We start from the raw sequence: 26,387 nt of genomic DNA, 5'->3' as shown, positions 1-26,387 counted from the left end.
CCTGTGCATTTCTGGGGAGGGAGTGGGTGTGGGTGTTTGCCCAGGGCTGCCCCTGCGAGTATGTTGAGTCTGGGTCTGCGGGTCTCACTGGGCCTGATTGTGAGCCTGCCACGTTGTGTGCCTGCGGAGAGGGTGTGCGTGTTCTAGGCGGCGGTGTGCACCACAGAGTGAAGCGCTGCAGGGGGGCGGGAGGGGAGGGTAAGCCCCTTCCCAGAGTATAGTCAGGCCTGCAGCCCGGTTTGGTGCCCACTCGTCCGGCGGCCTTGCGTGGCCCCGGCCCCTTCCCAGGATCGGTCCGAGCGCAGGCCGTCGGGCGCGCTGGCGCCCCAAGCCCGAGCCAGGAGCCTGGTGTCTGTGCCGGCTGCGCTGCGCCGGCCTCCTCTCAGCGGCAGCGGCGGCGGCGCTGGGGGGGTACTGTTTCCGGGGGTGGGGGTGGGGGTAGGACCGGGGCGGGGGGAGCCGATGATGTCAGCGGCGGCGGCGGCGGCGGGGACGGGCCGGGGCCGGGCGCTGGGGGGGGCCGGGGCCGGAGCCGGAGCCGGAGCTGGAGGCGGGCGAAACCGGAGCGGCCGGGGGCGGCCACGGTGATGAGCCGGGCCTGGCGGACACGGCGCCATCGCAGTCAGGTGGGCCCCAGGGCGAACCGGGCAGGGCCAGGGCGGACCGGAGCCAACAGCCGGGCCCCCTCCCCGCTGCCCGGTGCCGCGGGGGCCCGGGCCGCGCCCCGAGCCGCGACCGCTCCCCTTTGGGGTTGACCTGGGGGCTCAGGGGTCGGGGGCTGAGTCTGGCCCCGCCTCCAGGCGCGCATGGCGCTGGGGGGCGACTAAGGGGGCCCGGGTACGGCGTCCGACTCGGCGGCGGTCGGGGCGGGGGAGGGGGGGGGTGGGTGCGATCGCCTGGGGCCTTGGAAAGGGCCGCACTCACTCCCCACTTGAAGGGTTAATTCTGCAGCCCGGTGTCCCCCTCCCCCCGTGGGGCAGGTTGGGGGTGGGGTGGGGCTGGTGTGAGCCCGGGCCGGCGCTGCAAGCTGCTGGGAGGGCGATGGCGTAGGAGCCAGGCAGAAGGGGGGGGAGGGGTGGGCCGCCGAGCGCCCCAGAGTTGGGGTGTGCGGGGTGTGCAAGGCGAACAGGGGCCCCGGAGCCGCTGCGCCGTCGGGGCAGGGTTGTGGCTGCGAGTCCTGGAGCTTGTGTGTCTCCTGCTGTGTTGTGGGGCAAGGTAAACCTCTCTTGATCACCACTGTTTGCTGGTCTGGTAGCCAGGGGTCCAGCAGGGCCCTCCCAGGCCCTGGGGACACAAAGCCAGATGGAAGGGTATCCAGTGTTGTGAGGCAGAATGACAAGATGTGGCCCCGTGGCTCTGGGTGACAGGTTCGCATTTGAAGCTGCGCACAATACCTGCGGAGTTTGTTAGGTGTGGGGTTTTATGTATGTTTCATATCGGGGTGTGTTTTCTTGCACATATGTGCCTGTCCTGCACGCATGAACTATTTGTGAACTGTTGTTTTCTGCAGAGCTGGTGAGGGGTAAGTGCTGTGGAGGGCACCCGAGTGCTGGGTGTGTGTGCTCAGTTGGAGGGGGCAGTTGTGTACCCTTGAGTCAGAAGGTGTTGGGTCTGGTGTGGTTTCTGCGGCCCTGCTGAGGTGTGGTCCAGTCTTGGCGAAGATGGCCTACTGGATGGGTTTGTGGGTCCGTGTGACGATCGGGTGGCATGGAAGGGGGGGTGCATATCTAGAACTCGGGTCCTGCAGGCCCCGTGGGAAGTGAGAACCCCCGGGGTGTGTCTCAGGTACCCGTGGGGCAGCTGGTACTGGTGCCTGGGGTTCTGGGTGGAATGTGCAGGTTGTGTTTATGGGATCACGGGCAGTCGAGTGAGGGGAAGGTTGTGTGTTTGCAACATTCCCTCCGGGATTCTTTTGTGACGTTGTTTGTGGGAGCCTTTCGTGCTGTCGGGCCAGGAGGCAAGCTGGTCAGAAAACACTTGTGGGGAGGGAGGTGGCGTGACAAGGGCAATGTGGGCCTCAGACTCCGGAGATCAACCGCGAGCTGTGTGTGCGTGCCTGCTCCTGCGTGTTGAAGTGGCTGTGTGGGGCCGCTCTGGGTATGTGTTATGAAGAAGGCGGGGAGATAAATATGGGGCAGAGCAAGGGCAGCAGGCGGGAGGCCTGGGTGTTGTCGGGTGGCCCGGCTAGTCCATGCAGGGTCTGCGTGCTTGCCCCTCGCCGGCCCGCCCAGCGCGTCAGGGTCACCGGGAGGAGAGGCCTGGCGGCTGCAAGGAAACTGAGCTTGGACAGAGTGGCTCCTTGGCCATGTTTACGTAAAGGCCGGGTGTGACTCTTGTCACTGAAATGGAAAAAAGAAACACGAAGTTTTCAGTCTCCTCCTCCTGCTTCACCCTCTTTCTGTCCCCCTTGTTGGTATCTCTGCTTTTCCGTCTCTTCTGTGACGCACACTAGGCCACTCCTGCGACTGTGGAAGGGTCTGGAAATGGAATTTGCTCGCTAGGCAGATTCCTCAGAACAGGTTTTCCTCACCTTTGGGGCCCTGGCCCTTCTGTAGGGGTGTGTGTATGTGTGTCTGTGTGTTCCAAGTGTGCACACCCTGTGGTCTGTGCCTGGCCTGGCTGGGAGGGGGCATGTGCATGGGCGCTGGGTGGACGCTATGGCTAGGCCCCCTGCCCGGGGGCGTGCTGGCTGCTGTGTCAGGCCTGCACGACAGGTGCACCATGGCCTGGTGAAGGGGAAGGAGGCCTGGATGAGAATTGAGGAGTTCAGGCCCTACCACTTCCTTGCCAGCACTTTCCCTAAAGTGACCCTCAGTTCCTCATCTGTAAAATGGGGCTAATCACTTACCCTGTCCATCTTCCAACAGGGTTGTGGTATGTAGCACATGGAAAACATACCTGGAAAGTAGCTACAGTTTGGGGACTATGCCTGTGCCAGCCACTGTCAGCCCTCTGCCAGCACTGAGCCCCTTCTTGGGGCTTGGTTAATAATAACAGCCGGAAACACTTATTGAACACTTACTATGTACTAGGCACTGTTCTTAATGCTTTTATATATGATCACTCATTTAGTCTTCCCAATGCTGGATGAAAGTGGGAGTTCTAGTTACTTCCCTTTCTCAGATGAGACAGCCGAGGTCCAGAGAAGTCATATGCCCAAAGCCATTTAGCTAATAAGAGATAAACCTGGATTTGAACCCAGGCAATCAGACTCCAGATCCTGGGCTCTTATATGCTGTCCCCTGCTGCCCTTTGGAAGCTTGTGGTTGGCTTCTCCACGCATCCCCGTCCACATACACACACACACTTCTGCCCAATTTCTGCAGAACTTAACACCTGCAATAATTCATTTCAGAAGACTGGTATGTTTCAACAGTGATTCAGGGAGTCCCTGCCTGGGAGAGAGAACTTAGCATCCGCTGCTGGGTGCTGGCCACATGGGCACAAAATGATGAAGTGGGTGAAGGAGAGATTATCCTTGTTCTTAGGGTCAGGGAGGACCAAGACAGAGGTGGCATTTGAGGTCAATTTCAACATTTTGGAGGGATTTGGAGAAGAGGCTGGGCAAAGTTTTTATTTCTGGCAGGAGAACCAGCAGAGGCAGAGGCCTGGAGGTGTGGGAGTGCTGAGGCTGGAGAGCACACCGGAAGCTGGAGGGGAGAGTCACTGCAGGCAAGAGGAGAGAGGAAGATGGGGACTGGACACCTGAATGCCCGGCTGGTGAATTTGAGCTTTATTCTGGAGTGGAGGCTCGAGAGGGGTTCAGAGCCCAGGAGTGACAACGCCTGAGCTCCTTCATGGCTGTTGATTCTCAGTGAGAAGAAGCCCGGGTAGTAGATGCTAAGACCGGAAGCAGGGGAATATCTGTGAGCCCTGGCCTTGAACCGTGAGACTGTTAACAAGGCCTTGAGCTAGTTTGGGGGCCAGAGGTAGGACAGAGGGGAAGCTTCCAGAGCCATTTCCCAGGCTAGGCTGCAGATCTGACCAGACTCAGTGACGGCTAGATGTGGGGAGCAAGGGCGAGGGAGGAGTCAGACTTGACACAGTTAGCCTTTAGCACATGAGCTCCTGCGTGCGTGCGTGCGTGCGTGCGTGCATGCGTGTGTGTGTGTGTGTGTGATGGTTCTGGCAGTCTGCTAGCTGGCCCCAGCCCCCTTCAGGCAGGACCTGGTGGTGTGGCAGGAGGGGAGGGGAGGACCCAGCATCTGGGTTCACACGGGCCTGGATGTGAATTCTGACCCTGCTGTTCACAAGCTGTGTGACCTTGAGCAAGGTAAATCCTTCTATGAGCCTCAGTTTCCTCACTTGTAAAACTGGGATCATGTAAATGCCAACTTGGAGTGCCTGAGGAAACCATTAAATGAGGCGATGCATGTAAAGCCCTAGGGGTAAAAAACATAGATAAATAAAAAATAAAGCCTTGGAGGTGCATTAGGCAAAACACAAGTGACCCCGAAGCGCTCAAGTTACACTCGTCACCCCCAGCTCCTGGCCAACTCAGTCCTGGCCTGAGGATGGTGTCCTTCCTAAAGGTGGACACAGTTCAGGCAGGCTTTAAGAAAGCAGGTTCATGGAGAAGGAAATGGCAACCCACTCCAGTATTCTTGCCTGGAAAAGTCTATGGACAGAGGAGCCTGGCGGGCTGCAGTCCATGGGATTACATGACTGAGCATGTGTGCTCGAGGGTGGAGGGAGATGGGTTGGTAGCAATAAAGTGGTAGAACTAAAAAAAAAAAAAAGCAGGTTCATTCATTTACCCAGAATGTTTTGAATCCTCCCACCAGGTATCAGGCACTGTTATAAGTACTGGACATAGCAGTGGACAAAGCAGACAAAAATACGTCCGTCCCCTGGAGCTTGCCTTCTAGAGATGAAAGAGCAGTAGTCTTAGTAAATGCCAAGGAGGAAAATAAAGTAAGGGAGGGGAATAGGAAGCTTGGCGAGGTACAGGGCAGCCAGGGAGGGCCTTAGGGGAAGGTGACTTTTGAGTCAAAGCTGAAAGGAGGCGGGATAGCAGGGCGTGAGGCTGCCTGAGGAGAGAATGTTCCAGGCACAGGGAACAGCCGGAGGTGGAGTGTATCTGGTGGCGGTGCTCACATCCCCACCTCAGTCACACCTCTAAGATCACACAGCCAGTTAAGAGTAGAGAAACGGTAAAAACAAATAAAAAAACTAAAACCACAGAGCCATCAGACCTACCATGAAGCCTGATTTCTGCCCCTTTTCTTCACCACTTCCCCCCACCATTTTCCGGGACTGAGTTCCAAGATGATAATAAGAGCTAGCACTTCCTGAGCATCTGCTGCGTGCCCAGCACTCTTCTAGGTGCAGCCGGTCATCAGCTTGTTTATTCTCTACAGCCCTACGTAGTGGGCGCACTTCATTATCCCCAGCTTGTAGACAAGGAAACCGACATACAGAGATGTGAAGTAATTTGCCCAGGGTCCCATAACCAGTGTCTGCTCCACCTCCTATAACCCTGGCAGGGCAGCAGCCAGTGGTGGGGCAGTTGAACTCAGGAGAGCCAGATTCAGACCCTGTTTGGTTAGTAGAGAGACCAGGGACAAATCACCCCGCCACTACGTTCTCTCTGCCTGCAAGTGTGGCATCTAGAGTATTTAAAGCCTCAGTTTCCTCATCTGTACAATGGGGTTGACACAAGCCCCTGCCTCCCTGTGGTCCTTTGGAGTGCTGAAATGAGATGATGCAGATAAAATGCTTAGTGCCAGATTCGACATATAATGTTTATCTCCTCAACGGCAGCTCCAAGTATTATGACGATGATGGTTCTAGGTGATCTTCAAGGGCCAGGACAGCCTTGGACCTCTGTGGTTCTGAAAAGCCTGGATAGGCCTTGTCCAGATATCTTGGCAGTCAGCACACAGCCACGCCTTGGTCGGTACCAAGCCCGTATGGTTGTGCAGATGGGCAGGCCTGGCCAAAGGGTGAGTAGGGGCTGGAATCAAACCTTTTCTTTGCTCACCTGTGCAGAGCTGCTACCTCAAAGAGGCCTTTCCTCTATTTTTTCCCCTTCCTCTAATTTTCACAAAGATCCTAGATGGCCTGGTGGGGAGCCCTCGTGAGTGCTGTTTCAAGAAAAACAGAACTGTTATCCTATACACGCTACTCTGTGTGAGTGCATCACAACACTTCTGATACCAAATGTGTGAAGTTTCTTCCCCCACACTGGCCAATTCTCTGACACTAGCTGTGTGTCCTACACTTCAATTTAATTTTGACACTATCTGCCTGGAGATAGCATCACATTTCACAGGTTAAGGGCTCAGTCCCACAAGACTGCCCCCAATTCAGATACCAGTTTGCAAGCCCAGACCTCCTGTACTGCTTTTTTTTTTTAAACAGCTTTTTAAATTTTTTATTTACTTTTTTTTGGCCACACCACGCTGTGTGTGGGGTCTTAGTTTCCAGACCAGGGATTGAACCCATGTCCACTGCAGTGGAAGCTCAGAGTCCTAACCACTGGACCACCAAGGAATTCCCCAAACCTCCTATACTTTCTGACTGACCAGCAAAAATCAGGCTTTCTGATGACCCGCCTCCTCAGATTTGATAATTTGCTAGGATGGCTTATAGAACTGAGGAAAATACTTGTGTTTATTGGTTTATCATATAATAAAGGATATGATAATAGCCAGATGAAGAGGTCTGGAAGGGTCCTGAATGCAGGAGCTTCCGTCTCCACAAAGCTGGGCTGTGCCACCCTCTCACCATGGAGATGTGTTTAGGTCCTGAAAGCTCTCTGAACCCCATAGTTTAGGGGTTTTTATGGAGGCCTCATCACATAGGCATGATCAATTATTAACTCAGTCTCCCGACCCTTTCCTCTCCCCAGAGGCAGTGGGGGCTGGGGCTGAAAGTTCCAAACTTCTCATCATGGCTTGGCCTTTCTGGTGACCAGCCCCCATCCAGGACCCCATAGAGAGTCACCTCTTTAGAACAAGAGACACTCCTGTCACCCAGGAAATTCCAAGGGGTTTAGTTTAGGAGCTTGATGTTAGGAACTGGGGTCAAATGTTAGAATAAGATGCCCCTAGCATCTCTTATCTGGAGAAGGAAATGGCAGTCTAGTATCCTTGCCTGGAAAATCCCATGAACAGAGGAGCCTGGCGGGCTCCAGTTCACGGGGTCACAAAGAGTCAGACTTGACTGAGCAACTAAACAGCAGCACTCCTATCACTTGGGAAATTACAAGAGTTTTAGGAGCTCTGTGTCGAGAATGGGGAAAAAGGGGGCTTCCTGGCAGTCCAGTGACTAAGATTTCACACTTAATGCAGGGGACCCAGGTTTGATCCCTGGTCGGGGAACTAGATCCCACAGGCTGCACCTAAAAGATTCCAAATGCCACAACTAAGACCCAGCAAAGCCAAATATATATTTTTTTAAATAAAAAGAATGGAGACCAGGACCAAATACATTATACCTGACCCTTGAATAATGTAGGGGTTAGGGGCATGGACACTCTACAAAATGGAAAATCTAAGTACAGCCTTACAGTCAACCATCCGTATCCAGGGTTCTTCTACGTGCTCAGATTCAACCAACCTCAGATCTTGTAGTATTGTAGTATTTACTGTTGAAAAAAAATCCACATAGAAGTGAACCTACGCAGTTCAAACCCGTATTGTTCAAGGGTCAACTTAATTTCTTATTATATCACAGTATCACAGCGGTAAACATGTCCTTCATCCTGATGTGGTATAATCAAGAATGAAGGCTTTGGAGCCAAACAGATCCCAGCCCTGCGACTAACTGATCATATATCTCTAGTTGCGGCAGACGGGGGTACTCTTCCTTGTGGTGCACGAGCTTCTCATTGCGGTGGCTTCTCTTGTAGAGCACGGGCTCTAGGGTGTTTGGGCTTAATTTCTCCTTGGCTTGTGAGGTCTTCCCAAACCAGAGATGGAACCTGTGTCCCCTGCGTTGGCAGGCGGATTCTCATCCACTGCCCCACCAGGGAAGTCCCTGCCTGTCACTTAAAGTGAAGCTAACTGCTAAATTTTAGGGTCGTGATGAGGAGCAAATGAGGTAATGCCAGTGAAGCACTGACACTTGGGGGTCCCTGTTGGCTGGTGGTTGTCACAGAAGGGAGGAGGAGACCTTGTTCTCTTTCCCCATTTTGCAAACAGACATGAACACCAGCCCAGGAATCCTTCCCCTGGATTCCTGACCCACCTGCAGTTCATCAGCTGACGGGGTGGCACTTGACCTACGTGTGTGCCTGGCACTCAGGGCTGTTAGAAACTCTGATTCTCATCCCTCTGTACCTTCTCCTCCAGGAGAGGACTGAGGGCCGCCTTTTGGCTGAAGAGAGAAGGCCTCTTAGTCCAGACAGTATGAGTGATAAATAGGAAGAGAGCATTTTGGGGAGGTAGGGTGGGAATTGCATGAGGAACTCCTGACGCAGGACACCTCAGAGGTCATGTGTGACCCCAGGAGTGTGGAAGGGGAGGGCCCCGAGGCTTTGTGGAGGGTGGACAAAAGGGGCTGAGAGCTCTGCCCACAGGTCAGCAGGCCTGGCTCTGCGAACAGGCCCCACCTGTTATGACCAGCTCTGGGTGTCTTTGGCTCAGTTACTCTATGGCTCTGGAACTGAGATCTTCAACTGAAAATTGAGCCCCCAAAGCTGAGGCTGTGAGTTGCCTTGCGGGCAGTGACTGCCATGGCTCACATTTGGGTTACCTGCTATTCCTTTTGGATGAGCCTCCCAGCAAGAGGTGAGGTAGAGGTTTCATTCCCTGCCCCACCCCCAGTTTTTTTTAAGCCAAAGGCCCAAAGCCACCACCTCTCATAGTAAGGAGGGGGACCCAAGCTTCCTCACTTCCAGTCTGGTGGCCTTCCCAGAGATTGGAGCAAGCTGGCATGTGTGCTCGAGACAGTGGTCTTCAGTGGTCTCCTGGCACCTAGAAACCCTCTCTAAGATTTATGTGATGAAGTCCTCTGCTAATTTGAATATTTAGCAGCTTGGTCCAATGAAAAAGCTCAAACAAATCTATTTTGATATGTAAATAAGACTATTATAATGAAAGACAACATGCAAATCTTTGATTTCCTTTGAGTCCCAAAGATTGGGCTCAAGGGACTTGAGACTGATCCAGCAGGCTTCCCTGGACCTACAGGGTTGAACCGATGTCGCTGGATTATTTTGAGGCAAATTGGGAATATGCAAATTATCTTATTCCTGTACTTCTGGGGGCCAGCAGAACAGGCTTTGCAAAAATCTGTGACATTCTAGGTCCGATTAGAGGCCACTGAGCAAGTAACCTGATGGGTTCCCAGGAGGGTCAGGGTCTCTAGAGCTGCCCAGGCCCCTCTGGCCCTGCATGCGGCACCACTCCCCACTTCCTGGGTCAGCCTCCCGCCCAGTAACCTTCCTGAGGACGCAGTGTCTGTTTCTCCACAGAGGGAAGAGGTGCAGCAGAAGGGACTCTCTGAGCCACCTCCGCTCCACTCCATGTTGGCTGTGCTCTCAGGTGAGACGGGCGAGAGGTCTGCTGCGAGGGAGATTGGGCCTGAGGCTGCAGGCGAGCAAAGCAGCCATGTCCTCCAGGCTGAGGAGGCCTGGGAAATGGCCATCAGCTGTGGGGCTCCCTCCCCCTCCCAGTGGGAGAGAGGTGTCCATTGCTCCCCCCCATTAGTCTGTGACTTGGAAGTCTTGACCCCTGACCTTCATTAAGACCTGAGGACTCCCTGGCCTCTTTCAGCCCCAGATGTCTCACAGAGGGGTGTTGGATGCTGGCCGGACGTGGGGTGGCTAAGGTTAACCCCTCACTTCCATGATCAGAAGTCAGTCAGCCTTCCACCAGCCTCTGGCCAACAGCCTCCAACCCCTGCTCAGCTCGCCTCTGACTTGAAAGCCCCCCACCCTCCGCCCAGCCTCTGAGACCCTCCCCTGGCCTCTTCTTCACCTAGGCTGGCGCCATGCCACCCCCAGCAGAGGTGACAGACCCGTCCCATGCCCCCGCCGTTCTGCGCCAGCTCAATGAACAGCGGCTTCGTGGCCTCTTCTGTGACGTCACCCTCATAGCTGGAGACACCAAGTTCCCCGCTCACCGCAGTGTCCTGGCTGCTTCTAGTCCCTTCTTCAGAGAGGCCCTGCTGGCCTCAGCGCCACTGCCCCTCCCACCCATCCCTGGGGGCTCAGCCCCCAACCCCACCACCACCACAGCGGCCTCCTCCTCCTCCTCTTCCTCCTCTTCCTCCTCCTCTCCCTCTCCAGCCTCACCTTCAGCTTCATCCCCACCTCGGGTCCTGGAGCTGCCAGGGGTCCCAGCAGCTGCCTTTTCTGATGTCCTCAATTTCATCTACAGTGCCCGGCTGGCACTGCCTGGTGGTGGAGGGGACGGGGCAGCTGTGGCGGAGATCGGCGCTCTGGGACGGCGTCTGGGCATCTCCCGCCTGCAGGGCCTGGGGGAGGGGGGTGATGCCTGGGTGCCTCCTGCTCCAGTTCCCATGGCCACCTCACAGCCTGAGGAGGACAGCTTTGGGCCTGGGCCTAGGCCAGCCGGGGAGTGGGAGGGGGACAGGGCTGAGGCCCAGGGCCCTGACTCACAGCCTGCCTTGTCCCGGCGGCCCCTCCCCTGCCCCCGATGTGGGAAAAGCTTCATCCATCCCAAGCGGCTGCAGACCCATGAGGCCCAGTGCCGGAGGGAGGCCAGCGCTCGGGGGTCTGCAGGGCTGGGAGCAAGGGGTTCTGTCCCCAGTGGCCCTGCAGGAGTGGACGCCTCGGCCCTGCCCCCAGCGGTAGGCTTTCGAGGTGGTCCTGAGCACGTGGTGAAGGTGGTGGGCGGCCACGTGCTCTATGTGTGCGCGGCCTGTGAGCGTTCCTACGTGACCCTGTCCAGCCTAAAGCGACACAGCAACGTACACTCATGGCGGAGAAAGTACCCCTGCCGCTACTGCGAGAAGGTGTTCGCACTGGCTGAGTACCGAACCAAACACGAGGTGTGGCACACCGGGGAGCGCAGGTGAGTGCCCTGGATGGCCGGGGACTGGGGGTGGATGGGGGTGGAGAGGTCACATGGGACCTAGTCCACTCAGGGACCACATGGACAAGGGAGGGAATGGACAGAGCATGGGGCCCAGAAAGCCATTTTCAGATGCCTGCTCACCCACTGGGCCCTGCTCATCTGCTTTCTGTCACTCACCCTTCTGCCTCCCTCCAGCCCTGTTTCCTCCCACTGGTGTTTATTTATTAGCACCGCCAGGTGTCACGTCCTGGCTTGGTGATGTGGAAAAGGCCAAGGAGGAAACAGAAAGCTGCCTCTTGGGGCAGGACAGTAGGAAGCAGAGGCATGTCCATCTACAGTTCTAATGTACCCCTGTTGATAGGATACTTCCCCGTCTGTCAGGTGAGCTTCAGAAGGCGGCTTTGGGAGTTAGGCAAGGTACATGATTATTCCCAGTTCACAGATGGAACAGCTGAGGCCTGGCATTGCACAGCCAGTGGGGGACACTGAACTAGGACTGGTGTCCCTTCTGAGGCTGGCGGGGTGAGACAAGCAGCATGAGAGAAAGGTGAGCAGATGGCCGGAGCAGTTCAAGGTCTGAGCGGAGATAGGAGAAAAAATGGGAAGCTAAGGCCCTAGCCTCAGGGCCCCTGACTCAACTGGCTCTGTCCCTGCCCTGTTCCCTGGCCCAGGTACCAGTGCATCTTCTGCTGGGAGACCTTTGTCACTTACTACAACCTGAAGACCCACCAGCGAGCCTTCCACGGCATTAGCCCGAGTCTCCTGGCGAGTGAGAAGACGCCCAATGGAGGCTATAAGCCCAAGCTCAATACCCTCAAGCTGTACCGCCTGCTCCCCATGCGGGCGGCCAAGCGGCCCTACAAGACCTACAGCCAGGGAGCCCCCGAGGCTCCCCTCTCTCCAAGCCTCAACACACCGGCCCCTGTGGCAATGCCAGCCAGCTCACCACCCGGACCCCCACCTGCCCCAGAGCCTGGCCCCCCACCATCTGTCATCACTTTTGCCCACCCAGCTCCCTCAGTCATTGTACATGGGGGCAGCAGCAGTGGTGGAGCAGGGAGTGGGCCGGCCAGCACAGGGGGGGCCCAAGCTGCCTCAGTCATCACTTACACTGCTCCCCCAAGGCCCCCCAAAAAACGTGAGTACCCACCTCCTCCCCCCGAACCTGCAGCCGCACCAACCAGCCCAGCCACAGCAGGCAGCCCAGCCACAGCCGCAGGGCCCGCCACAGCCACGGAGGAGGCCAAGGGCCGGAACCCACGGGCCACGAGGACTCTGACCTACACGGCCAAGCCAGCTGGTGGGATTGGCGGGGGCACGGGTCCTCCTGCAGGGCCTGGCCGGGGCCCCTCTCAGCTCCAGGCTCCACCGCCACTGTGTCAGATCACTGTGAGAATCGGTGAGGAGGCGATTGTCAAGCGCCGCATCTCAGAAACAGACCTGCGTCCGGGGGAGCTAAGCGGCGAGGAGATGGAGGAGAGTGAGGAGGAGGAGGAGGATGAGGAAGAGGACGAGGAGGAGGAGGAGGAGGGGCAGGGGGAGTCCAAGGCTGGCGGAGAGGACCAGCTCTGGAGGCCCTACTACTCCTACAAGCCCAAGCGCAAGCCCGGGGCCGCGGCCCCGGCTAGCAGCGGGGGCAGCGGGATGCCCAGAAGCCGCCGGCCGCCTCGCTGGAGACAGAAGCTGGAACGGAGGAGCTGGGAGGAGACCCCGGCAGCCGAGGGCCCCACGGGGCGTGCCCGTGGCGAGAGGAGACACCGCTGCGAGGACTGTGCCCAGACATTCGCCAGCCTGAGGAAGCTGCGCAAGCACCAGGAAGCCCACAGCGGGGGCCCCCACAGCTCCCGGTCTGGACGGAAGCCCTCCACCCGCCTCACCTGCCCTCACTGCGCCAAGGTGTGCAAGACAGCCGCTGCCCTGAGCCGCCACGGGCAGAGGCACGCCGCTGAGCGACCCGGGGGCACCCCCACGCCTGTCATCGCCTACTCCAAGGGCAGCGCTGGTGCCAGAGCCGGGGAGGTCAAGGAGGAGGCCCCCCAAGAGATGCAGGTCTCTTCATCCAGCGGGGAGGCAGGTGGTGGAGGCGGGAGTGCCCCTGCCGAGGAAGCTTCTGAGCCCGCCTCGCTCCAGGACCCCGTCATCTCAGGAGGGGAGGAACCTTCCGTGGGGGCAGGAGGGGCCACCTATGCATACCCACCTGTGCAGGAATTTCCACTGGCTCTGATTGGGAGCGGCCGGGAATCAGGCAGTGGCAGGGGAAAAGGTGGGAGTGAGGGGCCAGGCGGGGCTGGCGGGGGAGACCGGATGGAGGCGATGGGGGCTGCCAAAGTCACCTTCTACCCTGAGCCCTACCCACTCGTCTATGGCCCCCAGCTCCTTGCCGCCTACCCTTACAACTTCAGCAACTTGGCCGCTCTCCCGGTCGCTCTTAACATGGTCCTACCTGATGAGAAGGGTGGGGGGGCCCTTCCTTTCCTACCAGGGGTCTTTGGCTACGCAGTCAATCCTCAAGCAGCAGCCCCTACCCCCCCAACCCCACCACCCCCAACTCTTCCTCCACCTGTTGCCCCCAAGGGAGAAGGGGAGAGGGCAGGGGTTGAAAGAACCCAGAAGGGAGATGTGGGGTGAGCTCTGGACCCGGATACCCCCTTTCACCAGATGCCACCCTCCCTGAACCCCCGCCACTACCAGCTCCCTGGCCTCCCTGCCCCTTGGGAGCCCCTCCACACTCCTGTGCAGGGACCTGGGGGCCTCTGGAGCTCAGGGGTCAGGCTGCTTTGTGTGAGATTGTAGTTTTCCCACCACCTGGGAAGGGGTCTTCGGTGGTTCCCCTCTCAGTTCTCCTCCAGGGAATGGCCTCCGTGAGGGGCAGGGCCAGCTCATCCCTCCTCCAGCCCTTGGGGCAACTGAGCAATATACTTCCATGAATCTCTACTCACGGCCCCCACCAGCTCTGAATGTCTAACCCGCCCCCTGACTCCTAAACCTAGGGGGAAACCATCTCTCTCCCCGAATGTTCCCCACCCTGCATCTTGAAGCTTTCTCTAAGCCCTTGCCCAGATGCTTCCTAGCACATTCCATCCTTTTGTGGCCCAGGGCCTGGACCAGACCATTGTGATACCCAACACTTACCCACCTGGGAGTGGGCTTCAGATGCCATTCTTCCCAAGGGTGGGTTTTTGTGTCCCTGTTCCCTTCACGTTAAGACGCCATGCCTTCCTTGGCTTCTACGCCTTTGGATCTTCCATATTCCTCCTCCTACTCCAAGACTGTGGAGATGGCTCTCCCATCCTGGTCAAGGAGCAGGGTGGGACGGAGGGCTACCTATCTGTTCCTTGGCTGAGTTCTTTCCCAGCCCAGGCAGCACCAATCTCGGCCCTGCTTTGACCCTCAAATCTAGTAAGCCCCAGACTCTTCCACGGCGAAAGAGGTGAGTGGATTGCACCTCTTCCTGCCTCTGCATATGGCCTCATCTGGGCTAAGCCAGATTTGGGGGCCAGGAAGGAGGAGCTCTATATAGGATGGGGAAGGGGTTCTACTTCCTCCTTGTTTTTTTTTCCCGGTGGTTTCTCCCAAACTAGACCAAATAGCCAGAAAAATGATGGGGGTTGGATGGGTAGGTAAGCCCAAGATTTGCACACGACCTCCCGTCCTTTCCTTAGCCCTCTTTCCCCTCTGTATCACTTCTCTCACCAATCACTCCAGATGGTTTTTGGGGAACCATCCTACCCCCCTGGTGGGCTTTGGGGTATCCCCACCAACTTTCCCTCCAAAATAGCACCTTATACCCCATCTTTGACTCAGTTTTCCACACCCAAAGATCCCAGCCTAGGGATGGGGTACAGGGACCTTGTAAGTCCCTAATCCCTAATTTGCACTAGTTAACCCTGGTCAGGGGTCCCTATGTTTCCTTCCATTGGTGGAGTTGAAGAAATGTTCACTCCTAATTCTGATAACTGGGCCTCCCCGCTCTGTGATTGAATGAACACTTCCCATCCACCCACCTTCCCCCGCCCAACACACACACACAAAGCTCACAAGGGGAGAGCCAGTGTGGGGGAGCAAATTTGATAAACGGGAATTAGAGGAGTGCAGTTTAAAAAGGGGGAAAGTTGTTGTCATCAAAATGGCAGTCCTTTTCCCAGCTACTGTTTTTTGGGGCCAAGATGGCTGCCCTCTCAACTGCTGCTGAAAGGGCAAGATCATGGCTTTTGGAGGGAGGTGGTTTGGCGGGAGGGACAGGAGCAGCCTCCTGCCTCCTCACACCCTCCCAGCAAACGGAAAGGGAGGTTTTCGACAGGCTCCCTGAATGTTAACCATGGAGGAGTGTCGCTCCTTCACTCCTCCTCCGTCTCTTTGCACTTTTCTTGGTCTTGGCCGCAGTCCGAGTGAAGAGTTTCCTACTGAATGTACTGAGTTCCAATTTTTAAGGGGGAGAAAAGTTTAAAACAGGGAAAAATGCAAAAAAAAAAAAAAAAAATCACTAAAAAATTCCCACAAATCTTGTTTCTGGCACTTTAGAAAAACTGCGAAAAAAAAAAGTACACAATAAAGAATACATATATATATCTACACACAAATTATATATATAAATATATATATATATACACAGCGGAACCACAAGAGAGACTGAGGAAGGCCTTGGAGGCAGGGGGCGGGTGCAACGACAGTGCCCCTATATCCTTAACCTGCACTCCTCTGAGGCAGAAAGGCACAGGAGATGGAAGGGGTTGAGGATGGACCAGGGAATTGAATTTCACAACAGGTCAAAATTCTAAAACCATGGACATTTGGGGAGAACTGAGACTGTAGACATTTATTTTGTTTTTTTTTTTTTTTTTTTTTAAATCTGATTTAGGAAAATATAGTTTCCAGAATTTGGTGTTTCTGGGCAACAAAGGAGATTGTGGCGAAATGGAGATTAAAATACATGTATCTGAGCTGGGGAACTTGAACCTTGTGAATTTCAGATGTTGGAAATTTGGGATTTTGCAATTTTGTCCTTTGAAAATTATCAAGTCTTGTCAGTTTGTGCCCTCTTTCCCCATGTTCCCTGGGAAGAAGGGTGACGGTGGAGTGGGAAGGCCACTGGTTCTGTGCCACAGCACGCAAGATTTAGAATTCTACAGACTCTAGCTCTATATGTAGTGAGGACCCAGATTTAGAGAAACTGACCAATATTTATCTCCGCATTTGTGTGTGTGTCCAACTCTCTAGGCCAATAAACCAACAAGACAAACGAATCGTGCTCCGCAGTGGGATGCCAGGTGCAATTATTGGCGTGGCTGGTGGGTCTGGCTGGACAGGGATATGCAAACCTCATCTCACAGGGATCCCTACGAGGTTAGCCCTGTTTTCCCTCTTTAGGACAAGAACTTCCAGCAACTGAGTAGGTGTGAGAGCCTGTTGACCCTAGGTACTTCACTGTAATTGCTGCAGCCACTAGGCTCAAGCTGACTTTGCTCTGACCTCCAGGCAGAAACATTAACACAGTCCAGTTCACACAGCCTGCTGGGCACATGATCTTCGTGTCCCAGAAGGGCCATGCCTCCAACCAGGTATAGCCTTTTCTCCAAACTGAAAGGAAACTGAGGCACAAAATGTGTGACGGCCATAAGTGACACTTTTCTTGTTCCACTCCTGGCCTCCCACGAGCTCAACTCCTCATCCCCTGTCCTTCCCCTGTATTTTGTCTAGTGTTACTCAGGGATGGGCAAGGTAAAGGAATGGTTAGGTGGGTGGGGGCTTTGAGGAATTCTGATACAAATACCTTGACCAGAGTGGGCAGCCACAAATCAGCTCTAGCAGGTTGCTGCCAACAGGGGAATCAGATCTGGTGTTACTGTAGACCTTACAAAATTTTCAAGAGAAGCCAGAAATCCAAATTTCTCTGAAATGTCCACATTTTTATTTATTTATTATTTTTTTTACAGCTCAGAGTTTTATTTGGTCAACAAAGGCTAGTACACCCTTGAGGCGTGAAGGCCGGCCGATCCCAAAGGAGAGTCTTTTTTTTTTTTTTTTTACATTTTAAAAGTAGCAAATCAGATTTTAAATTTTGGCCAACAACATGGGCCAAACAAAACATTTCACTGTGTAACTCTGATGTATATTGTATAATGTTTTCTCTTCTTATATGATGCTCAGTCTAGGGGGCAGATTCTAAATACTATTAATATTAGCTTCATTTTACAGATGGGGAAATTGAGGCACAGAACAGTTTAGTAGCTGTCCAAAGTTTGAGCACCAAAGCTGGAACTTGAAGTTTTAAAAGTGTGCTTTTTATCCTCATTACAAATGCATCTTTTTAGAAATAACCATTTTTTTAATCCTAAAGATAATACATATTATAAAATATGATAAACTGCAGAAAGGCAAAAACAAAAAATGACCACTAGTCCCAACATGCAAACATCAGCACTACTACTTAGTGTATTTCCTCACAGAAAAAAAATTTCCCTATTCATTCAACCAGAGGTACCTGTTATATAGGTTAGGATCTGTGCTAGGTGCCAGGGATATTACAGTGAACAAGACAGAGTTCCTGCCCTAAGAAGGTATACAGTCTAGTTCTTGTTGTTTGTTTCATTCAGTGCCAGCATAGGTGTTAACATCCAATGGAGCTTCCTCAAGAAGCTAAAGAGTAAATAAACAGTGCATTTCAGGTGGGCCCAAGTCCCCCCAAATGCCTAGTCCCATTTAGGCTCCCTCCTTAGAAACGAAACGATGAGAGAACTGGACTCTAGTGATGGAGTTAAGATGCAGAAAGGTATAGGGCTTGACAGCACTGCCAAACTCTCAATTCACCTGGCCAAGGATCTGTCCACCCTCCTCCCAGCCTCAAGGAAAAGGGTCAGCAGGGGGCAAGTGGTATGTGGCGTCCAGAAAGATGACGAGGGTTCCAACGCTTGTGAAGATGATGAAGGTCCATAGGAAGAGGCGGTCCACTACCATGGCCACAAATTGCCAGTCCTCCTTCAGCTGGGGTTAGGCAGAGGAAACTGTTCCTGAGTCCGGACCCCCAGGAAAGGCTGCCCCAAGGCCCTGTACCCCATCCAGGTCCTCCCACCACAGCTTTGAGACAAGGGCCGGCCTCAGAATAGCAGAGAGCCACCACAGGTGATGGATGTGAATCAAGAACAAGTAAGAATGTAAAGACAGGATCAAGTGAGGCAAACTTCCACTCAGAAATAAAACCGAGGGACTTCCCCGCTGGTCCAGTGGCTAAGACACCACGCTCCCAATGCAAGTGGCTCGGGTTCATGCCCTGGTCAGGGAACTAAATCCCACATGCCACAACCAAAGATCCTATATGTCACAACTGCTGCTGCTGCTGCTAAGTCGCTTCAGTCGTGTCCGACTCTGCGACCCCATAGAAGACAGCCCACCGGGCTCCCCCATCCCTGGGATTCTCCAGGCAAGAGTACTGGAGTGGGTTGCCATTGCCTTCTCCGATATGCCACAACTAAGACCCGACATAGCCAAATAAATAATTTAAAAAATAAAAATAAAACCGAGTGCTGGGGGCGGAGCCTGAGTTTGCGGGTGGAGCCAAGGCCACCCAGGCCTTGCCCTGGTCCACCCTCAGTGGACATACCGCGTCATGGTCCTCCTGTTCCTGCAGCTGTCGAGCGATGTAGCTGATCGAAGAAACGACCTCCCGTAGCTCAGGAGGGAGACCCACAGCCCGGTTTGGACCATCGATAAATCGCCGCAAGTCCGGAGCAGACAGTTCAGGCTGGAACCTGGAAGAGGCGGGACTGTTTGGCCACGCCCAAGGAGCAAAGACAGCCTGGGCGGGTGCTCTAGCCCCTGCCCCAATTCCCTCCTCCAACGCAAGTCCGGGTTTCAAAACCCTGAGAGGGCCCCTCAGGTTCTCGCCGATGGCGTCGACCTGTCTAACCTGCAATTTTTTCTAAGCTCTTTGGCTTTTTACTTCCCACCTCTCCACAAAGTGGGCAACAGAAGGGGTACTACAACTCCCATGATGCTCAACCACAACCTCCGGGAGCTTAGGCCGCCTGCCACCGCACAGTCTTCTGGGAATTGTAGTTGTCCCTCTCCCTTTTATGTGGGCGATGGAGAGTAGGTATTACCTGTTGGGTTTGGGGAAGAGAAAATCATTTGGTGGCTTGCGGATGAAATATTCATCTGTTCCCCGGCCCCAGCCACTTCCTGGAGAATCCCTGAGAGCTATGGAAGGTGGCTCCAGCATCTGATGTCTCTCAGGTTTGGGCCTCTTCAGACCCAAGTACAGAGGGAGTTTGTGGATGAAGATCTGCAGATGAACAGGCGTGTTGGCGGGGGTTCTCAGGCCTTGAGACCAGAAGAGAAGCCGCAAACCACTTCCCTGGCACGTGCCCACTCCTGCCAAGCGTGCCTGAGTCCCACAGGGCCCAGTTCTTAAGTGGGTTAGGAGACATCCTGACTGGAAAGAAAAGTTCTAAGGGCTCCCACCCTGATAGTACCTAGACCTTGGAATGCTTCCATGGGACCCAACCCACAAAGGGCAGTATTGATGAAGAGAGTCTGGAATCCAGGCAGCGTTAATAACGTGAGGATAAAATTAACTGTGCAACATTTCAACACCCAAAGACCCTGGCACTTGGACACTCTACCAGGAGTTGAAGTTGTAGTCTTTCTCAGGTCTGTGAAAGGGAAGGTTGAAGCTGATGGGAGAGAGGAGCAAAGCCTGGACAAAAATCCAAATACTAGGATTGAGAGTTAACACAGGTTGAAGGAGGAGGTCTTCTTACCTGACGAACCCAAAGGGGCATTTCATGGGTGTGGGGTGAGCGATGGTGCAAGTTGAGGACCACAACACTAAGGATGACTGAGAAGGTGACGAGGACCATGGTAAACATGAGGTACTTGATAATGATGGGGACAGACAGGGAGGTCTCAGGTACTTTGTCTGCCAGCAGCAGCAGGAACACAGTGAGGGTCAACAGGGCAAAGATGGAGAGCCCCATCTTCTCTCCTTGGGGGACAGAAGGGAAGGTGGAAGAGTTAGGCTTTGCCAGAAGATCTCCCTGACATAATCAGTGACCATGTTTCCAGCCCACTCAGACAGGGTTTTGGAAGGGCCAACTGCAAGCAAATGACTCCTGCATTTAAGCCTCCAACCTGGACTGATTCCCCTAAATTCCACGCTTGCCTTCTTAACCCCTCCATTTGGGTGTCCAACCAACATCTCAGACTTAACATGTCCAATACTTAATTCCCTCACTGCCAACTCTCCCCACAGTCTTCTACATTTCATAAATGACAACTCCATCTTTCCTGTGGCTCAAGCCAAATCCTTTCAGTCATTTTCTGCTCTTGTCCCTCTCATCCCATATCCAATCCATATCAAACCTTATTGGTACAAGTCACCATTACCTCGGGTCTGAGTTTTTATAAAGGCCTCCTCTTTGCTTCATCCTTGCCCCCTGCTGACTGTTCTCAACAGAGCATCCAGACGGATCCCTTTAAGATGTAAACCAGATCATAACACTCCAGTAGCTTCCCATCTCCTTTAGAATAAAAGCCAAAGTCCTTACTGCAGCAAGGTCTTCCCATGAACTCTCTGACTTCATCTCCTACTGTTTTCTCTCTTACTAACTTGATTCAGTTACATTGGCTATTTCTTGAATATGCAAGGCATACTCCCACCTCAGGGTCTTCACATTCACTGTTAACTCCTCCTGGTAATTTCCTCCCTCAGATATCTACCACAGTCATTCTCTCACTTCCTTCAAGTTTTTGTTCTAATATTGATCAGATATCCCCTTTTTAGCGAGACTTTCACTGACCAGCCTATTTTTAAATTGCAACCCCTGTGATAAACCATAATGAAAAGAATATGAAAAAGAATATACATATGTATAACTGAGTCACTTTGCTGTACAACAGAAATTAAACACAACATTGTAAATCAACTATACTTCAATAAAATTTTTTTAATAAATAAATAAACTGCATCCCATACTCCCATCCTCATCCTCCCCAAACCCTTCTCCTACTTCATTTTTCTTCTTAGGACTTGACCTCTTTTCTTCTTTTTCTTTTTTTATATTTATTAATTTGGCTGCACTGGGTTTTAGTTGCAGCATGAGTGATCTTTGATCTTTGCTGTGGCATGTGGAAATTTTTAGTTGCACCATGAGGGATCTTTAATTGTGGAATGTGAACTCTTATTTGCAGCATGTGGGATCTAGTTCCCCAACCAAGTATCAAACCTGGGCCCCCTACACTGAGAGGTCAGAATCTTAGCTTCTGGACCACTAGGGAAGTCCTTTGACCTCTTCCACTATACTGTTTTTTTTTTTTCAGCTTTTTAAAAAAATTTATTTATTTGGCTGAATCAGGTCTTAATTGTGGCATGAGGGATATTTGCTGCATCATGTGGAATCTTTCCTTGTGATGCAGGAATTCTCTAATTGTGGTGCATGGGCTCAGTAGTTGCAGCACTTGGGTTTAGTTGCTCCGAGGCATGTGGGATCTTAGTTCTACCACCACGGATGGAACCCACGTCCCTGCTGCATTGCAAGGCAGACTCTTAACCACTGGATCACCAGGGAAGTCTCTCTGGGCAACTTTTTTTTTTTTTTTTTTAGTTCTACCAGTTTATTGCTACCAACCCATCTCCCTCCACCCTCGTGCACACATGCTCAGTCATGTAATCCCATGGACTTCAGCCCATCAGACTCCTCTGTCCATGGATTTTTCCAGGCAAGAATACTGGAGTGGGTTGCCATTTCCTTCTCCATCCACTATACTGTTTAATTTATTATTTATTTATTTATTATGCTTAGACTGTCTCCTCCACTAAAATAAATTCCATGAGAGTAGGGATTTTTGTCTGTTTTATTCACTGATGTATTCCCAGTGTCTTGCACATTACAGATACTCAACAAATATTGTTACATGAATTAATAGACAACCCCTGTAGCACAAACTATATAGCAAATTGAAGGATCTAAAAATATATAAGAATATGCCAGGTGGCTGGTTATTCCTGTGACATACAACAGGTACTGCGAACTTCAGGGAAGATATTGAAATAAATAACATTTGTGGTCTGTTCTAGTTTGGTTCTATAATATTGGTTTCCAAGATTTGCCTTGCTCCAAGAAGAAGGAAAAGTTACATGTGAAAGTGTTTCTAGAGCTTCATCACTCTCCTTCCCTTAGAGAGGACTTGATTCCAGAGAGAAGGAAAGCATGGGTTTTTCGTTTGCTTTGTTTTTGGGGCCACAGCAGTGAAAGCCCAGAATCTTAACCACTAGGCCACCAGAGAACTCTCGGGAAAAGCATGTTTTGAATACCAGAGTTTAGGACATCATTCTCTGAATCAGAGTGGCACTAACCAGGGTTGGAATAGTGACACCGCCTCTCTCTATATAAGGTCAGCTGAATGACAAACTCTCCTAGCCTCTTTATCCTCCTCTGTGAAACAGGAAGACAGTTCAGCACCTACCTCACAGAGTTGTGAAGATTAGAATTGAGTTAATATATGAATCCCATGGACAGAGGAGCCTGGACAGGTGGGCTACAGTCCATAGGGTCACAAAGAGTCAAACACAACTGAGGTGATTTTGCACGCATGCACACATGTAACATATTATTTGTATTATCTCATAGCAAGTGCTCAAAATTAGCAAATTACATACACTTACACAAAGTTTACAGAGTACCCTGCATAGTTCTCTTAACTCAGTTAATCCTCAAAATAGTCCTACGTGATAGGGACAGTGGGTGTCCTATTTCCAGATCAGGACACTAAGAGATTAAGGAAGTTGCCCGAGGTTACTCCGTTAGCACTTTGTGCTGTATCCCAGAGAACTGTTGGATATTATTTTCTAGGGAGATGGGAGGTTAAGGGACTAGTAGGCATCTGACAAGTGAGGGGACAGAGGATGCCAACAATGGGAAAAAGGAAAGGAACAGTTATCTAAGCCTGGGAGCTTGCAGGTCAGAGGATTGGCAGTTCCAGGGATGAGATCCTAGGATTCTGAAGGGAAGAGTTCAGAAGTTACTGGGTGCAGAGAAATGAGCAGCAGAGGGGAGATAGCACTTGAAGTTGGAGGGGAAACCTGAATGCAGATGCAAGGGCTCTTCCTGAAGGGAAAACCTGGGTAAGATTGCTGAAGCACAACTCCTGATGGCCTGAGTTGGCAGGAAAACCTTCTCTGTATTATGGGTGAAGAGGAAGAAGCTGAGCTACTGGTAAGTAAGAGAGCTGGGGCTCCCCCCCCCCCTTACCTGCATCCGGTGGCAGGTAGAAGACGAAGATGGCCAGGAGAGTGATGAGGATGCATGGGGCAATGACGTTGACCAGGTAAAAGAGAGGCTTCCGGCGAATAATGAGGTAGAAGGTGACTTCTTCACGTCGTCCTTCCCCACCTCCCCTAGGATCCACTGGAGGCTGGATTAGCCGAGAAGGCTTGTGGATAATCTCCCATTGGCCATTCTCTTGGTGGGGTGAGGGGGGAGAAGAGAGGTGACAGATATGGGACATGTCTTTGTTGGTGCCAGATATGGCTTTTTTTTTTCTTTCTTTTTCTTTTGGCTGCTCCATGCTGCTTGTGGGATCTTAGTTCCCCAGCAAGGGATTGAACCTGGTCCCTCAGCAGTGAAATCACAGAGTCCTAACTACTAGACTGCCAGGGAATTCCCAGATATGGCTTTCTCCACCACATCCTAGAGCAGAGGAGACCGATATAATAAAGGGCAATAAGAGACTAGCTATAGACCCTGGGTTGGACAGCCCATCTCTATTTAAATGAGTCTCAATTTCCATACCCACAAAATATAGATAGCTATATCTATCTTGCTGACCTCACAGGGACTCATTGATGGAGTATGTTTATCAGCCTGTTAAAAACTGGAAATCATAAAGCCCATGGACGTGGGAGTCATGCCCACTCACCAATAAAGGTCCCTTCATGAATATACACTTCCTGCCGCTCCTGTCCCTCAGGACTCAAGCCAGTTTGCAGGCTGACCTCTGAGCTGTCATAGCTATAGGAACTGAATACCATGGTGCAGTTCTGCCAGTCAAAAGGGAAGTAGGTGACCTGGATGGAATGGAGAGTCACTAGAGCTGCCAGAGAGCTGGCTGGGGCTGGGGGAGTTGGGGAGGTCACAGGGCAGACAGGGGTCAGAGGATACGGCCCCTCAGGAGCTAGAGACCACCAAGGGAGATCACCTAGAAGTGGAGTCATAGAGAAATCAGAAGGTTGTTTGGGGAGGCCATGGACATTGGAGGAAGGGTTAAGGAAGACTGGAAGTCAATGAAAGTGGACAGAGAAGAGGAAACTCAACGGAGGGTAAGAGGGATGTGAAAGTCATGAGGATAATGGAGGAGTAGGTCTGAGGGAGGGTTTCTACGAGCGCTTTGAGCTTCCCAGGTGGAGCCGGGAGACCTGGATGCTGCAACTGCTGCGATAGATGCCCGGGGGCTGCCAGCGCACGGAGCCGTCGGAGGACACCACGACGCTGATGTCCAGAGCAACATCAAAATTCCCGTCGTTACTGCAGGAAAAGAATAAAATCAACTCGGATCAGGCCCCACCCTCCGGAGGCTGCGCCTCTCCGGAGGCCCTGCCCGGTCTCCCAGACTTTGGGAACATCCTACTTGTTTAGGAGCACCACGTCGGGTAGCCACACGGATTCCGCTGAGATGCGGAGTGAATCGATGCCCTCGTGCTCCTCAGGGTCCCAGCTGAGCCTGTAGTCAGTCCATTCCTAGGGAGGCAGAGGCTGAGGGGCCGTCTGGGGTTGGAGGCTGGGAGGAGCCTTGGGATGTGCACAGGAAGCCCGGGCAGGGAATGCAAGGGAGGAGAGCCGCGCAGGCATGGGCTGTGTTTCTGGAGGCCTGGGCTCTGATTCCGGTTCAACGTGCACTCTTTGGGACCCCCATCAACTAGTTTTCCTTCCCTCGCATCGGGCTCAGTTTTTCCATTTTGTAAAAACGAGGGGGTTGACGAGCTAATCTCTAAAACAGTGATTTTCAAACCGCAATTAGCGACCCTTTTAATGGGTCAGGAATCACATAAGTGGCCCCAAACCAGGGTTTAAATTCTTTTCTGAAGCTTCTGTTTCAGTTATAAATGTATTTTCTGAGGTCATGATGCAAAAAATTCTTATTGGGCGGGACATTCGAGGAAATTGTAAAGGCAGCGATCCCTGTGAGATGAGGTTTCCCACCCTGTGGGGGTCTCCGTACCAGGTCTAAGTAGACTTTTGTGCTCATCTCCTCATCCTTCTCGTTCTAGAAGGGAAAAGTTTTAAGGGTAGATATGATGTCTCAGAGGTTAAAGCGTCTGCCTGCAATGCGGGAGACCTGGGTTCGATCCCTGGGTCGGGAAGATCCCCTGGAGAAGGAAATGGCAACCCACTCCAGTATTCTTGCCTGGAGAATCCCATGGACAGAGGAGCCTGGTAGGCTACAGTCCATGGGGTTGCAAAGAGTCGGACACGACTGAGCGACTTCTCTCACTCACTCATGATGCTGAGTGTAGAGAAATAAGGGGCTCGGTAGGTCAAACTCCCCCTGGAAACTCCCTTCTTTTTCCGAGTCGCACCCTCTTGGGTTCAAGCCCCATCTCCTATAAGCTGCGTGGATTTAAACCCGGCTTCTATCTCGCAAACTTCCTGCGGTCCTTAAGCCCAGCCAATTCATTTACCAGTCCCGACCCGGACCAGACTGAAGCTCCATCTGCTGTTTATTAACTCTGTCCAGCATCAAGCTCCGCCCCAGCCTGTGACCCCGCCTCAGGACCCGCCCTCCGGCCGGTCCAGCAGCCCCCAGCTCCACTTCAAGATCCGCCCACAGGCCTATTCATCATCTTACCCGGCTCTACCCCGGCAGGTCCAGCAGCCACGCCCACAGCCTGTCCATTGGTCCGGTTTCGACCCAACCTGCTCTAATACCCCGTCAGTCTCCTAGTCTGGCTTCGCCCCGGACCCCTCCCCCAGTGGTCCCTGGGTCCCGCTGTGCCTAAAGCCACGCCCCTAGTCGCCTAGTGGGCCGGACGCAACTCCCCGCGTGCGCCCTCACCAGGCTGATGAGTTGCGCCAGGGTGAGACCAATGCTGACCCAGACACGGTCTCCCACCTCCTGCGCCGGCCGCACCGTACTATCATAGCCTGAGAAAAGTTTCTCGCGGAGTCGGCCCTCCGCCTCCGAGCCGCGGGCGCCTGGAGGAGGAAAGAACTGAATGAAGCCTTGGTGCCCGGCCACGACCTCTGGCCCTATCGCTGCCCCTTTGAGGCCCACACTTACCCGGGGCGAGCTGCGCCCCCAGCACCCCCAACAGAAGCAGAAGCAGCGCCCCTGGTGTCATAGCCCGGCCGTTCGCTCAGTGAGTCCGCTGGGTGAGTCGCCAGGACAGCCAGCGCAGGGGAAGTGACG

At 53.1% G+C, this 26,387-nt stretch overlaps 2 protein-coding genes across 6 annotated transcripts; one reads left to right on the top strand and one right to left on the bottom strand.

The window, feature by feature from the left end:
• The first annotated feature begins 494 nt into the window (after positions 1 to 494).
• ZBTB4 (zinc finger and BTB domain containing 4) lies at positions 495 to 16,231 on the top strand. Of its 5 annotated transcripts, XM_070479006.1 has the most exons (5): positions 495 to 626; positions 3,587 to 3,720; positions 9,422 to 9,491; positions 9,931 to 10,985; positions 11,660 to 16,231. In XM_070479006.1, exons 4-5 carry the CDS (start codon positions 9,940 to 9,942, stop codon positions 13,614 to 13,616), a joined length of 3,003 nt encoding a protein of 1,000 aa, XP_070335107.1. In that variant the 5' UTR covers positions 495 to 626; positions 3,587 to 3,720; positions 9,422 to 9,491; positions 9,931 to 9,939; the 3' UTR covers positions 13,617 to 16,231. The 5 variants fall into 5 exon arrangements, with proteins under 5 accessions (XP_070335107.1, XP_070335106.1, XP_070335110.1 ...); XM_070479005.1 differs by lacking the exon at positions 3,587 to 3,720; XM_070479009.1 differs by lacking the exons at positions 495 to 626; positions 3,587 to 3,720 and adding an exon at positions 1,077 to 1,215.
• Positions 16,232 to 16,873: 642 nt separating this feature from the next.
• Positions 16,874 to 26,368, bottom strand: CHRNB1 (cholinergic receptor nicotinic beta 1 subunit). The gene is made up of 11 exons (XM_070479010.1): positions 26,259 to 26,368; positions 26,034 to 26,173; positions 25,200 to 25,244; positions 24,609 to 24,718; positions 24,397 to 24,505; positions 23,901 to 24,048; positions 23,234 to 23,443; positions 19,745 to 19,968; positions 19,085 to 19,266; positions 18,586 to 18,733; positions 16,874 to 17,969 (listed from the first exon to the last, which is right to left on the bottom strand). The coding sequence occupies exons 1-11, from the start codon at positions 26,317 to 26,319 to the stop codon at positions 17,829 to 17,831; spliced, it is 1,518 nt and encodes a 505-aa protein (XP_070335111.1). The 5' UTR covers positions 26,320 to 26,368; the 3' UTR covers positions 16,874 to 17,828.
• Positions 26,369 to 26,387: the final 19 nt, after the last annotated feature.

Source organism: Odocoileus virginianus, chromosome 17, assembly GCF_023699985.2.
Source record: "Odocoileus virginianus isolate 20LAN1187 ecotype Illinois chromosome 17, Ovbor_1.2, whole genome shotgun sequence".
NCBI lineage: Eukaryota > Metazoa > Chordata > Mammalia > Artiodactyla > Cervidae > Odocoileus > Odocoileus virginianus.
Note: the sequence above shows the minus strand (reverse complement) of the source record. Positions and strands in the feature narration are given on the sequence as shown.